A 13623-nucleotide genomic window follows, 5' to 3' on the forward strand; every position below is an offset into this window, starting at 1 on the left:
GCCTGCATTACATCTCTGGCCAGCACCTGCCTGGCAAGTCATCCTGCGTCTCCTTCAAACCCTAAACCCTCTGCGCAGGACCGGCGTGATGGTGGAGGTGAATTGCGAGTCCGACTTTGTGGCACGAGGAGAGGCATTCTCCGAGCTCGTCGAGAACATTGCCCTCCAGGTATGCGTGCTTTTCCTTGTGTGGAAATGACGGAACCAGGGAGGGAGCAAGCAGGGGCACGGCACGAATTACAATGCCCCTCCTTTGTCATGGGGGATTTGCCCATCTGGCCACACCTCTATCATTTTTATCACCTGCCTGGTGCAAGACAGGAGGCTCATGCAACTCAACAAGGCCCCCCCGACCTTATGTGTCGCAGCTGGTGGCATCAGGGTCGGTGCAGTACGTCTCCGTCGCCGACATTCCCGAGGAGGTCAGGCGGCGCGAGGCGGAGATTGAGGCCGCCAAGGAAGACCTGGCCTCCAAGCCGGAAGCCATCAGGTTGGTGCTGGAATGTAAGGGGGAGCATCAGATGCCCTCTGCCAATTGTATTTGAGGAGGGGGAATCAGCTTTCTGGGGCAGGCTCTGGCGATAATGCAGTCTCCATCAGGGAAAGCAGTGGCAAGGCTTCAGCTAAGCATGTCAAGGTTCTCAGGAATGCGTGCACGGTGTTACACTCCTTGCTCCACCCCGCCACAGGTCCAAGATTGTGGCTGGCCGCGTGGACAAGCTGCTGACCCAGCAGACCCTTCTTCACCAGACTTTCATTAGGGACCCCACCAAGACAGTCGAGGGTGAGCGCTGGAGGGAGGAGTGGCTTGATTCTTGGGAGCAGGGGATCTTTTACAGTGCTTCGGCGAATTGAACACTGCCGCGTATTTGCCATCAGTGCAAGGACTGCCTTGCCCCAGAAGCACCTCCATTACTATCAACGCCAGCTCCTCTGCCTCCTCACCACTACCCCTTCCCACTGTCTCTGACACAGATGTGGTGAAGGAGCATGTGTCCAAGCTGGGGGAGAACATCCAGATCCGTCGATTCGCGAGGTTCAACCTCGGCGAAGGTCTCGAGAAGAAGGTGGGGAGCAGGTGTTGTTTGGGGGATTATGGTATACATGGGACGCCATCATCTGTGGTTTCCGAGGCACTAACAATCACTACATTTCGGGAACAAAACCCTGTGTGAGGTGTTGTTTCGCAGGCAATGCTATCCTCAAAGACCAAAACTACCACTGCTTGCTGATACATATGCTGGCTCTCCCCCATCGCCTTCATGCAGACATCTGACTTTGCAGCTGAGGTGGCAGCACAGACTGGTGGAAAGGCATGATTTCTTTTGTTGATACATATGGTGTAAGCTGTTGCTGTCTGAAAGAGTCACGGCTTGGGTACTCGTGTGATGTCTTGATCCGGGACAGTCCAAGGCACAGGCCGATGGTATGGGAGGTTCAGCCTCTGTTGCGAGCCTGTCCCCCGCCTCGTTGATCCAGCCAGCTGAGGGACACACAGCCTCAAAGACTGAGTCGACCTCAGGCCCCAACCCTCCCCACTTCTCACGCTTCATTCTGCGTTTGCATATCACAGCAGCACATGTGGAAAAACGCACCAGGGAAGACAGGGGAACCTGCACAGAGCCTTCACTGCATGGTTGCAAAGTTGAAGCCGCCCTGGGGGGCCCCCTGTGCCGGGAAGCCGCCGCCAGCGCTGCTGTTGCCGCCTCCGAACGCGTACGTCCCTGTGCACGTGAGGGTTGTATGGGATCAAGGTGAATGATGGTGTTCAAAGGAATTACACCGCCAAACTATCAGTTGCAGACCCTGGATTCATGCTCCAGGCCCAACAGCATCGCCAGAGGCAACTTCATGCAGAGGGCCCGACTTCTCAGCCGAGGTGGTGTGAATGCCAAATGCCCTCCCAACATCACCCCCAGGGGAACCTCCCTCCTCCAGAACCCGCAGACGGTGTGCAAGACCTCCAATTTCGGCCCTGTTCATGCCGTCCCTTCCCCTAAGAGACCAATGATCCCCCCAACCACCAAAAAAAGCTGTTCTCCCTTTCCAAACGCCCCCCACACACCTGCGGCTGCGTCCACCGCGGGGGCCAGCCCCTCGACATCACCGTCCTCGACGTCAAAGTAGGTCTCCAGCAGGTTCACCGCCTTCTCGTACACGTCCTCGTTGGAGTGGTTTTGCAGCTGCTCTATGTGGTCCACGCCCTCCGCCTCGTCCACCAGCGTAGCAAAGGGGTTGACGCCGCCCGACCCCGCCATCTCCCGCAGGCCCTCGCCGACGCGCAGGATGTTGTCCAGGCCCTCGAGTGCCACGGTCACGATGCGCACGTCGGAGCAGATGAGGAGGTCGCAGAGGGGCTTGATGGCCCCCGCCGCCACAAGCGCCCGGATCTGGTCGTGCGAGCCGCCAGACGTGGCATTGCTCACCGCCCACGCCGCCTCCTTCTTGATGTCGAACTCTGCAGCAGTGGGCGGTGGTCAAGGTGTGCGCATGTGTGTGTTTTGAACGTGAGGTGGGTTGAGTGTGGCTGGGTCTGACAGGGGGTGGTGCTTCGCACCGTGCAGACCACAGCACAGGCCAAACTGAAGAGCACCCACCAACCCTCAGACAACCCCCCCTTCCCTCACAAACACACCCGAGCCTCCCCCTCCCATCCTCACCAGCGTTGGCCAGCAGGTTGATGAGCGGAGGGATGATGCCCGCATCCATGACCGCCTGGATCTGCTCGCGCGTGCCGGCGGTGATGTTGCTGATGGTCCAGCATGCCTCCTTCTTGATGGACTTCTTCTGACTAGAGGTGAGGAGGACCAGGAGGCAGGACAGCGCGCCCGAGTTGATCACCGTCTGCGTCTGGGAGTCGTCCCCGGTCACGATGTTGCCCACTGTGCGCAGGGCCGGCACCAGCACCGACGGCACCTGGTGTCTGCGAGTCGATTGATCGGGGGGTGGGGGGGGGTGGAGTGGAGTCACCCGAGCCCATGGCCCCGCAGCGACAGTCCAGACCCCACTCAGCATTCACGCTTTCTCTGACCGCCACGCTCACCCACCTCCCACCCATCCCCCGAAGTCCTAACTCTGCACTTCAGAACCCTGAACGGACCCCCCCTCAAACCCACAGGAGGAGCTCCACCAGGCGGCGCACGACTCCCGTATCAATGACGTGCTGGATCTTGTCGTTGGTGCCGTCGGACAGGTAGGACAGCGCCCAGCTGGCGTCGGTCAGCACCTCCTCATCCGGGGAGTGAATGAGGCGGGCCAGCGCGCCCAGCGCGGCGCGCACCGCCTCGAACTCCGGCGGCGGCTTGCCGCGGCAGAAGTTGCTCAGCGTCCAGGTGGCGTTGCGCAGCATGGAAAGCTTTGCCTCCTCGCGCAGCTGGCCGAGCAGCGGGCCCAGCGCGTCGCAGGCCAGCACCAGGTCGCGGCAGCGCGGGGAGTCGCCCGCGATGTTGCCCAGCGCCCACACCGCCTGCTCCCGCACGTCGTCCACGGGCGAGGCCAGCAGCGCGACGAAGATGGGCACCGCCCCTGCATCGATCACCACGCGCGTGTGGTCGCTGGTCCCCGACGCCACGTTGGTCAGCGCCCAGGCCGCCTCGAACTGGAGCTGGGGCGCGTCGCCGCGCTGGAGGAAGGCCACGAAGCGCGGGATGACCCCCGCCGAGATCACCTCCTCGATGGGCGGGTTGCGCTCGATGCTCAGCAGCTTGCGGAACTGGGTTGTGGCCTCCAGCTGGGCGGCCGGGTCCTCCGACATAACCCCCGCCACCATGCCGGGCAGCGCCTCCAGCTGCGTGGGTGCGAGGGGGGGGGTGGGGAGGGGGGAAGGGGTGAGGAGGGATGAGGGGTAGGTGGAAGAGGGGGTAGGTGGAAGAGGGAGTTGTTGGGGCATGGGATATTGGCTAAAGGGTGAGAGGATGCTGCGGGCTGTCAGGACATGCCAAGACAGGGAGCCTCACGGCCGGTACAGGCTGGTGTCGCCCCAAGTACGGAGAGGAGTCCCTCTCCAGAACCACATGTCAGTGCCGCCCTACCCCCATCCCCCAACGCTTGCCGCACTGAATTCAGGAGGAGTGCCTGTGTACATGCCAGGCAACCCCTCAGGCCGTGCCACAGGCACTCCCACACACTTGACACTCCCCCTCACACATGAACACATCCCGTACTCCAGTGCACGAGGCGGGCTCGCCCCTCCCGCGCACCCGCTGCTGGACTCCAGACGGCGTAGAGCGGGTGGTCTCCAGCTCCCCGGTCTGCACAGCCACGGTGCTGACCATGCGCTTCTTCTGGAGGTTCTCATCCCGCCGGTCCTTCCGCAACTGTACGATGTTGTCCTCTCGCTTCCGCCGGGCCTCGTCGAGGTCGATGCCTGCGTGCAAGGTGGTGGCATCATGGGAGGTGCGCGAGGGCGTGGTGGGTGCGAGACTGGCGCACCCCCGCCCCATGTTCGGACCCTGAGGTCCCGGGCCGAGCCGACGCCGAGGTGACACCCCCACCCACCCTTCTTGAAGTTCCTACGCGATCCAGATTTGCTGTCTGCTCTACTACTCATCCTCTACGAGGCTGGGGCCAGTGTAAGGAGTACAGGCACAAAGGGGGAGGGTGCCCTGTGATCGGCCAGTCACTCCGGCTGACTCGTGGGCGGCGGTCGGGCAGGGCTCACCAGGAGATGCCTTGCGTCAGATACAGCACAGCTTGGGCGGTGCTTGGAGTCTGAGGGCCCGATCGAGTCTCCCTCTGCAGCCCTTGTCGCGAGGAGGTCCCGTGTTCAAAGGGCCAGAGCGCCTCCAAGAAAAGCTGAATTATCCTGGGCGCGTGATCGATGCGCAGTGTGTGCATGCCAGTATGAGGAGGAGGGCTAAACCCCGTACGAAAATTCAGATTAAATACCCACAACATTTCCAGTGCATGCGGCGACGTGCCTCAGATCCCTGTGTGCCCCTCGCTCAGCTTCTGGACATGGTCATCCTTTAGGGGTGTGAGGGAGGGAGATGGCGCTCGCAGGCGGGCTGGCGATGCTACAATGCACGCTTCGCCAGTATAATGGCGCGTCGAGATTAGCAGCGCGCTGGTTCGGAACGGAAGCATGCGACATCAAGCGATTCTGCATTGTTGGAGCGGGTCCTGCAGGGTTCTACACTGCAGACAGGGTGAGCCATTAGGCCTGGCCTCTGTTCCACTCGGCCCAGCACCAAGCACATCACTCAAGACCAGCAGCACCTGCTCCTTGTGCGTCACCCTGCCTCCATATTCTCTGCACAGCTGCTGAAGCGGTTTCTAGAGGGGTCCACCGTGGACCTGATTGATGCCCTGCCAAGTCCCTTTGGCCTTGTTCGGTCGGGAGTGGCCCCTGACCACCCAGACACCAAGGTGGGACGGAGGTGGATTGAAACCTTGTTTCCTGGAACATGTGGAGGAGAGGGGCGGGGCAGGCATCAAGAGGTTTCGTGCATGCACCTTTGCCCTCCTTTGAGGGTGAGCGATGGATGCCCACACAAATGCATGAAAAATTGTGGATGGGCTTCTTCTTCATTGCATAAATTCCTCTACACACTATGCGCAAACAGAACGTCATCCATCAGTTTAGCCACCTGGCCGGCGCCAGCCCACACCTACGCTTCTTCGGCAACCTCCGCCTGGGCAGGGAGGTCCAGCTGGACGAGCTGAGGCGGCAATACCATGCCGTGGTCCTGGCATATGGCGCTGAGTCAGACAGGAGCCTTGGCATCCCCGGGGAGGTGAGGTACTAGGGCATCAGCTGACCGGTCATGAGATTGGTCTGCTCTTTTTGTGGGAAAGCAGTATGGTCGCCTGATCTAGGATATCATGCACCTGAGGCCACTGGAAAACGGCGTTTTCCTCACGTGCTGCTTCTCCCCATCCCTCAATTCACAGGCCGCCCCCGGGGTGTACTCGGCGCGCGAGTTCGTGTGGTGGTACAACGGCCACCCCTCCCAGGCTGGCCTGCCAATCGACCTGCGCAGCGTGCAAAGCGTGGCAGTCGTCGGGCTGGGCAACGTCGCCCTGGACTGCGCGCGCGTCCTGCTGCAGCCCCCGGAGCGCCTGGCGTCGACGGACATCGCGGAGCACGCGCTGCGTACGCTGCGCAGGAGCGCCGTCACCGACGTCCATGTCATCGGGCGCAGGGGCCCCGTGCAGGTGGGAGGGGGCAATGGAGCGAAGGAATCTTGGATATTTCTGGGGCATGAGCCCTGAAGCTGTGCTGTTGCCAGATCACCCCGGGCCGGCGTACTCCCCCACCCAGCACCCATTCCTACCGAGCTCATCTCGCGATCGTCCACCCATGCCCGGTAGGCGTCCTTCACCCCCAAGGAGCTGAGGGAGTTGCTCAGCATGCCAGGCATCGGCGTGCAGATCCACGGCGGGGCGCTCGACACGCTGACCCCGGCGTGCAGGGCGGAGATGGAGGCGTCCAGGATAAAGCGGCGCGTCATGGAGGTGCTGACAAAGGCAGAGGCAGCGCAGAGGAAGGGGTAAGGTGCTGTGTGGTGTGTATGGTGGGGGACCGACTGGCAGGTGCCATGCACATTGCCGGGCCCGCATGCTCGGGCACGCGGGCGCAGGGGTATAGCTTTCGTGTCCCTATAGCACGCCGATCCCATTGCCACCCTTGCCACATCCTGGCCACAGGCCCCGGACCCTGCACCTGCATTTCCTCAGCTCCCCTGCGTCCGTTGAGACCCGGGAAGAGGGTGGGCTCGCGGCGGGCATAAAACTTGAGAAGCAGCGCCTGGAGGCCTCGCCGTCGGGAGCCGCGCGATCTGTGCCCACCGGCGAGTCAGTCCTGCTCCCAGCCAACCTGGTGGGTTGCCTGGCCATGCAAGGAAGAGTTGGATGCCTTGGAAGGGTGTAATGACGGAAACTCGCTCAGGGAAGTTTGGGGTTTGCCTTGCCAGGGAGAGAAGTGGTGCAGCCTTCCACTGCAAGTCTCCCTCTCCATGGCGTGGCATTCACCTTGTGCCGGGGGCGGCCAACACCAGTGTACCCTCATCCTCCCCATCCCAACGGCCTGTCTCCCAGCATCTGCCCCCCCTTGATTCTCTCGCAGGTGCTGAAGAGCATCGGCTACCGCTCCATCCCCGTCCCCGGTCTGCCCTTTGATGCGGAGCGGGGTGTGGTGCCCAACCGGATGGGCCAGGTGCTGGAAAGCGTGGCGGCGGACGCCCCCGCCGTCCCCGGCCTCTTCGTCGTGGGCTGGCTGAGCCGGGGCCCCAGCGGCATCATCGGCACCAACCTGGCCGACGCCGAGCAGACGGTGGAGGGCATGGTCCGAGCACAGGCGGACTGGCCCACCCCGGAGCGGAGGGCCGGCCTGGAGCGAGCCTTGGCCCCGGAGTCAATCGCGGTGCCCTGGGCGGGCTGGGCCCGGATCGACGCCGCCGAGGTGGCGGCGGGGGAAGCCGTGGGGAAGCCGCGCGAGAAGATGACGAGCGTCGAGCGCATGCTGGCCTGTGCGGTGGCAGGTGCCGCCTCGGCGCCAGGCTCACCTTGAACGCCCATGTATGTGCTGCCCTGGTCCCTCCCTGGGAACGTGCATGCCGTGACTTGTTTTGACATGGGAGCAGGATGGGGGCAGGCCGGCGACATGCTCGCTCGAGTGTGCGCAGCGAGGCGGGAATGCATAGGAGCAGGGCTCCTGGTGGTGTGCAGTTCTATCCTGAAACCCAGGACGGGTCGCACTCGACGACCCAGCAGTATCCCAACCTTCCCCCTGCATGCCCTCACTCGCTCCAGGCATCCTCCTCGTCCTCACCGCGCCCAGCTCTCGGGCGCCAGGTCAGCACCAGGCGGTCCGCCCCGCCCGTGTATAGGGTGCCGCCGCCCGCCTCGCTCCAGACGCAGGCGTGCACGGCCTCGTGGTGCCCGCCACGCAGCGTGCACAGCGCGGCGCCGCTGCGCAGGTCGTAGCCCAGCACCGCCGAGCCGGAGGGGAGGAAAAGCGCGTCCGGGTCGCGCGCCAGCGCCAGCTGGCGCGGCCGCCGCGCGCGGTTGAACGCGCCGCGAAGTTGACCAGCGTGTTGCGGAAGCTGGCGCCGTCCCAGGCGCGCACCGCGTCGTCCGCGCCGGCCGACACGACGCGCAGCCCGTCGCGCGTCAGTGCCAGGCTGGTGACCGCGCCGCGGTGCGCGCGCGCGCCGCGCGCGGCGGCCGGCGCCGCGGGATCCGGGGCCGCCGACCGCGCGGCGGCCGCGGGAAGCGCGCCCTCGGGGCCCGTGGACTCTAGGTCCAGCACCGCGAGGCTGGCGCCGGCGCGGCGCACGTCCCACACGCGTAGGGATCCGTCCGCGGCACCGCTGAGCAGCTGCCAGGCGGCGGCGGGGGACCAGGCCAGTGCCAGCACGGGCGCGCGGTGCCCGGCCAGGCTGTGCAGGCGCGCGCCGGAGGCCAGGTCGCAGAGCTGGATGGCCGGATCCTCGCACCCCGCTGCCGTCAGGCAGTGCGCGCCGGGGACGGCGGACAGCGCCAGGCAGTGCACGCGGGAGTCCAGGGAGAAGCTGTCAGCCAGGGCAGGGGTGTTGGCGTCCCACACCTTGACCTGGCAGTCGTAGCCGCCTGCCAGGGGGGAAGGCGGAGGGGGTAAGAGTGGGGCAGGCTGGAGGAGTGGTGGGGGAAGGACAAGAACTGGGCATGTGGTGGTGTGGATACCCCCAATCAGCTCAGGAACACAGTGTCGTCAAGCTACTGGAGACTTGCGGGCGCAGGCCAGCAGGCAAGCGCACGAGGCCTCCCCCTCCCAACCCGTGACGCACCCGTGACGAAGAGACCGTTGTCGAGGGGGTACCAGGCGGCGCTGGAGACGCTGAACCTGTGCCCGCCGGGACTGGCCTTGGTCAGGCTCAACAGCGGCGCGAGGCCCGGGAGGGCCGGGCCCTGGCCGGGAGGCACCTGGCCGGCAGCTTCCTCCTCCTGCCCCTGCGTGTCGTACAGCAGGACGGAGGCGTCGGAGCTGGCTGCCAACAGGTACCTGTCCTCCACCCGCTCCAGGTCAAGCCAGTTGACGCCCCCCAGGGGAAGGGGCCGCAGCAAGGTGCCGGGGTCCAGTGCCAGGTGGGACAGCCTGGCGTATGAGGGGAGGTGCTGGGGTGAGCATGCAGGTGCCAGCCGGTCAGCATGCCAGGTCCCAGGTCTGCATGCCGACATGCATCACCTAGAAGCATTGCCCAGCCCTGCCTCGGACCCTGAGTCCGCATGCATATGATAAACCCCTCCAGACCGGTCGCGCTGGTACACGGAGAGCCATGATCGGATGTTCAGGCCCTCCCTGGCATCCTCGAGCCTTCTTGGAACATCCATCTGCACTCTATGGGCTCCATGCCCGGTTGTCAGACCATGCTCCGAGAGCACGCTGAGCTTGTGGCTTTGACCTCCGCCGGAGGGGTCCACTACATCCGCAGGCACACACTGCCCGTCAGGCAATATCCAAGGGCAACTTAACTTCGAGAAACAACATACACATGCCAAAAGTCATCGGATGAGTTTGTGCACCAGCGAGGGACCAAGTGATCCGACAGTATCGCCCCCTGCTTTCGGAACGCACGCGCGCGCGCGTCATGCCCATGCACTACTTGCATGCCATAGGCTGTCACCAACAATTTGCGAACACCTAATGTCGAAGCACTGCTTCTCAAATCTGTCATAAGCAGCCCTGCCGTGGCCCTGCATGTCCCCCACCCCTCGCAAGCCCAAGGCTGAGGCGGAGACGAACGACGACGACGCACTCTACACCCCCACAGGCTGCAAGGAGGCATACGAGAAGCTAGAGGTGTGTGTGCAGGAAATAGATGTGATAGATATGTATGCCTTACTGGCAGCCCATTGCGAAGCTGGAGGCAATTGGAGGCGTGGTTGCCACCTCCACTGTACTTGGCTGGCAGAGTGCCCTCCCCCAACCCCTCACCAGATTTGCCTTGCTCAATCTGATAGAGATTGGAGGAAGTGTCAGAAGGGTGAGAACCAATGCGCAGGCTTGAGGCGGACAGGGACAGCATGTGTGTTCGTCTTGTGTGGTGCCTCTGGGGTTGGTGCCTCTGGCCCCGATGCCACCGTGCATGCAGCTTGAAACTCTTAGTTATGGCCAAACAATCCTCCAGTGACAGTCACTTCCATCAATTCAAACGCAGAGGTTCACGCACTCCAGCAGTGTAACAAGGCTGTCCAGAAGAACGGTGCCTAGGGTGGCCCAATCGCTACAGTGTTGCCCGGCAGGCGAAACATCCCCTGAGAGGTCTTGCGTCTGGTGTGAGGAGGCATGACCCGGTCTATTCAGATCCTGATGCTCTATCGCCACATTCTCCGTGCCGCTCAGCGTTTCCCGTCCATCAAGCGGGAGCAGGTACTGGCGGAGATCAAGCAGGAGTTCCACAAGAACAAGGCAGGCTGGGCTGGGGTGGGGAGGCGACTGCAGTCAGGGGCCTAGGTGGATTCTCAAGACCTTACAACAGGCGCCGTAGCAGCTCATAGACCTCCTTATAACATGTCCGTGCCACTCTTTCTTTTGATAGGACCTCACCGACCCCGGTAGGGTGGAGAAGGAGATCCAGTTGGCCCTGCGGAGTCTCGAACAGCTGGAAGCCTACACCGGCATAAACCGAAAGGAATCCGATTGGGATGTATCCTTGAGGGGCCCAATTTAAGACACTGTTGCAGAGTGACTGGAATCCGGCTTCTGTTGTCTCACCCAGTGATTCCGCATCTCCCCCTGCCCTGTGCTGCGAGAAACTTGCATGCCTGGCCACTCCACTCACCGCACCCTCCTTTATGTGGCTATCAAAAGGCTCAGGATTGCTTTACATTTCTGCCACGGAGCAGCAAGGTGCTGCAAGACTCGCCAGGAAGAAAGAGTGCACGATACTGACTTTGTGCATGCACAGCACGGTGTACCACCAAGTGTCAAGGGAGGGGAAGGGAAAGATTGGTGTTGCTGGGAAAAAGGGCTGTGTTGGCTTGGAAAGTTGTAGGTAACATGGTAAAAGCATCAAGCAGCTGGCGCTGCCGTGATGGTGGTGCTGCTGGTCCCTGCTCCATTGTTAGCATCCCAGGAGTATGTAGCAGGGAGGGCTGTGCCCCACTGCGGCAGCTCCAAGTCCCAAGTGTTCACATAGGACCGCGGCGCCCTGCAGGGAAGAGCGAGGACAGGTGAGGAGCTGTCACCGGAACACGATACGTTGGCGAGGTCGGCAGGCACCCAGCTACCCATACCCGAATGAATCAGCGCTGCCCCGTCAGCACCGCTCACCTGCCGAGGAGACTTGCAACTTGTTGTTGGGATGCGCCACTGGGCTGTGACCGGTTGCAGATGGCGAGTATCTCAAGGGACGGTCGTCTCGGTCTCTGCGTGGACAGGAGTTGTCGGGAGGGGAGTTGACTAACCAGTTGCTGACGACCGGCTGTACAGTCCAATTTCGGTATGCACACCTGTGAAGCTATAGTTGGAGGTGAAACTGCGCTTTCGTCGCAGTGCAACGATGTTGCCTGGCTTCGCCTGGTGCGGGAGGGGGTCGAATTCCTAAACCCCTGCGGAGACCCGGCAGCCGGCATGGCGCGACCGAGTAGGCTCTCCTCGTGGGGCACCACTGGAGCACAGAAGATGATTCGGGGGCGGAGGGAATTACAGACGTCTGCCGACGGGTGCATGCATGAGTTTGTACAGCACGGAATTTTCGGCATTGTAGATACGGAAGCGTTCCGTATCCCCCGCGCTTTCCGCGAATCTGAGATCCGTTTCCGACACGACGTGTCCCCTTTCCTGACCTCCTCTGGAGCTTGAGTATCCACAATGGTTTCACCCAGTAATCACAAGCACGGAGGCATGACGGCAGACGGCGAGGTCTCAATCGTCCCTGCGGTGATGGTGTGGTGCATGGGTGGGGGGTGGACCTGCCAGATCTTGCATGGAGGTGTGACAATACCCACACCTCATGACTGTTGTACGGACTGCGAGCGAGGTTCCTGCCACATGCCACGGCCTTGAACGGACACAAGTGCAAGTCTGTCACAGTCACCCACTCACATGTCCTCCGCCTCCAGCGCCTCCTTGGCCAGGCGCTCCGCCTCATCCACCAACTCCTGTGCAGATCGGGGGCCATCGGAGCCGTCTGGGATTGCATGGGTGAGAGCACTCGTCGCCCCGCTCCCCAACCCCCTCTCCCGAGACGCCCAGCGCCCTACCCAGTCCCCACCCCCCCCTCCACTCGCCTGCGGGACCCTCTGGAACGTCCGCCCCGACTCCTCGCAAACCCAGGCCAGCTCGGCCTCGAAGGGCTTCTCCTCGTCGTGCACGCGGTGCAGGATCTGGGCCACAGCCCTCACACCCTCTCGCACCGTCAGCTCCCCCGGGCGCAGCTTCTCGATCTCGTTGCGCGCGGCCTGGCGCCCCTTGCCCACCGCCGTGCCGTAGTAGCGGTGCACCGTGCCGGCGGGGTCCACGGCGTACAGCGCGGGGCCCTCCTCGTCGTACACGCCCAGCAACGAGGTCACGCCCATGGGCCGCACGTACCAGTACAGGTTGAAGACGTGGACGTAGGAGGCTAGGCGCTCCGCCAGCACGTGCCCCGGGATGCGGTGCCCGTAGAAGCCCTTGTACTGCTGTGCCTCGCTCTGGGCGCGGTCCACCACCGCGCGCCCGTCCGCCGCCAGGCCTGCCACCGCCTGGCGAGCGCGGAGGGGGTTAGGGGGGGGGGGGATGATGGTGCCGGGCTGGGCGATGAATTGGCCGATGCATACGGCACCGCCCTGCAAGGAGATGCGCGACCTTGAGCACACCTGACTGCCCAGCCCACAGCCCCCTTTCAACTCACCACCCCGGCGTGGCGGTCCACTGGGAAGGTTCTCCGGTTGGAGTTTTCTACCAACATCTTGGAAATGATGAGCTTCTCGGCACCCTGTGGAGTGTCAAAGGCTCTGCATGACAATGCAATGTTTGCACCTTCCTGGCAACCATCCTTCGCCCTGTATCATATGCCACCGATACGCAGGCCTCACCAGCACGACTCCGTCCTTGCATCGTAATCCAACGACCGTTCTGCAGGGAGGGGTTTCGAGGAGCTGGGGCGATCACCACACCGAGGGCTGCCGCAATAGGACGCAGACCAATCGCAAGAAGCCTTACCCGCTGCTGTCCACCGCTTTTTGTGCATACTCAGTCTGAAATACCCGGCCATCGGGGCTGAATGTGCTGACGGACAGATCATACTGTGCGCGTGGGAAAGGGAGGGGGCTTCAGCAGATCGATAGGCTCCCATTCACCAGGTATCAAACAGGGACCGGCCTCCACTGCTTACCCCTGTGCCGATGCCACTCATCCTGGGGTATCCGCGGATCCCAGGGGCTCAAAGCCTGAGGGCAGACTCCGGCGCACAGGTGATCACTGGGATCCTCAGGTGTGCGGACGCTGCTTGGAGACCGAGGAGATATGTCCAATCTATAGTCTCGACATTACACCTGTTCTTCTACAGAGCTGCAAAAGTAATGCGTCGGGCATGGCCCGCCTGGGGCGGGTGCGCTCCTCTCCTCGTGCTGGGGAATGCCCCAACAAAGCGCGAGGATGCTGAGTGCGTTGGCAGGCCCAGCCTAGCTCAAAACCACTGGCCCGCCTTCACCCTCCGA

The 13623-nt window shown here is 62.8% G+C and overlaps 6 protein-coding genes across 6 annotated transcripts in view; 3 read left to right on the plus strand and 3 right to left on the minus strand.

The window, feature by feature from the left end:
• The window catches only part of F751_5993 (Elongation factor Ts), a gene marked incomplete at both ends in the record, with an annotated part of 2629 nt that extends 1310 nt beyond the window's left edge, over window positions 1-1319 (plus strand). Inside the window, 5 exons of the mRNA XM_011398009.1 lie at window positions 79-169; window positions 369-490; window positions 690-784; window positions 976-1067; window positions 1269-1319. Of these exons, the coding sequence (XP_011396311.1) occupies window positions 79-169; window positions 369-490; window positions 690-784; window positions 976-1067; window positions 1269-1319 (451 nt within the window). The remainder of the gene's footprint in view (window positions 1-78; window positions 170-368; window positions 491-689; window positions 785-975; window positions 1068-1268) is intronic.
• A 307-nt stretch (window positions 1320-1626) lies between these two features.
• On the minus strand, window positions 1627-4442 carry F751_5994 (Importin subunit alpha-1; the record flags this gene model as incomplete). The annotated part of the gene is made up of 5 exons (XM_011398010.1): window positions 1627-1724; window positions 2066-2458; window positions 2661-2923; window positions 3117-3787; window positions 4200-4442. The coding sequence occupies 5 exons, from the start codon at window positions 4440-4442 to the stop codon at window positions 1627-1629; spliced, it is 1668 nt and encodes a 555-aa protein (XP_011396312.1).
• A 570-nt stretch (window positions 4443-5012) lies between these two features.
• Window positions 5013-7510, plus strand: F751_5995 (NADPH:adrenodoxin oxidoreductase, mitochondrial; the record flags this gene model as incomplete). Its single annotated transcript, XM_011398011.1, has 7 exons — window positions 5013-5147; window positions 5260-5367; window positions 5565-5735; window positions 5893-6156; window positions 6313-6491; window positions 6649-6820; window positions 7067-7510. 7 exons carry the CDS (start codon window positions 5013-5015, stop codon window positions 7508-7510), a joined length of 1473 nt encoding a protein of 490 aa, XP_011396313.1.
• A 229-nt stretch (window positions 7511-7739) lies between these two features.
• On the minus strand, window positions 7740-9312 carry F751_5996 (DNA excision repair protein ERCC-8; the record flags this gene model as incomplete). Its single annotated transcript, XM_011398012.1, has 4 exons — window positions 7740-7985; window positions 8252-8571; window positions 8769-9076; window positions 9167-9312. The coding sequence occupies 4 exons, from the start codon at window positions 9310-9312 to the stop codon at window positions 7740-7742; spliced, it is 1020 nt and encodes a 339-aa protein (XP_011396314.1).
• A 367-nt stretch (window positions 9313-9679) lies between these two features.
• F751_5997 (hypothetical protein) lies at window positions 9680-10435 on the plus strand (the record flags this gene model as incomplete). Its single annotated transcript, XM_011398013.1, has 2 exons — window positions 9680-9781; window positions 10325-10435. The coding sequence occupies 2 exons, from the start codon at window positions 9680-9682 to the stop codon at window positions 10433-10435; spliced, it is 213 nt and encodes a 70-aa protein (XP_011396315.1).
• Window positions 10436-12024: 1589 nt separating this feature from the next.
• Window positions 12025-12872, minus strand: F751_5998 (Proteasome subunit alpha type-3; the record flags this gene model as incomplete). Its single annotated transcript, XM_011398014.1, has 2 exons — window positions 12025-12666; window positions 12816-12872. 2 exons carry the CDS (start codon window positions 12870-12872, stop codon window positions 12025-12027), a joined length of 699 nt encoding a protein of 232 aa, XP_011396316.1.
• Window positions 12873-13623: the final 751 nt, after the last annotated feature.

The sequence above is a fragment of the Auxenochlorella protothecoides genome (genome assembly GCF_000733215.1).
Source record: "Auxenochlorella protothecoides strain 0710 unplaced genomic scaffold scaffold79, whole genome shotgun sequence".
NCBI lineage: Eukaryota > Viridiplantae > Chlorophyta > Trebouxiophyceae > Chlorellales > Chlorellaceae > Auxenochlorella > Auxenochlorella protothecoides.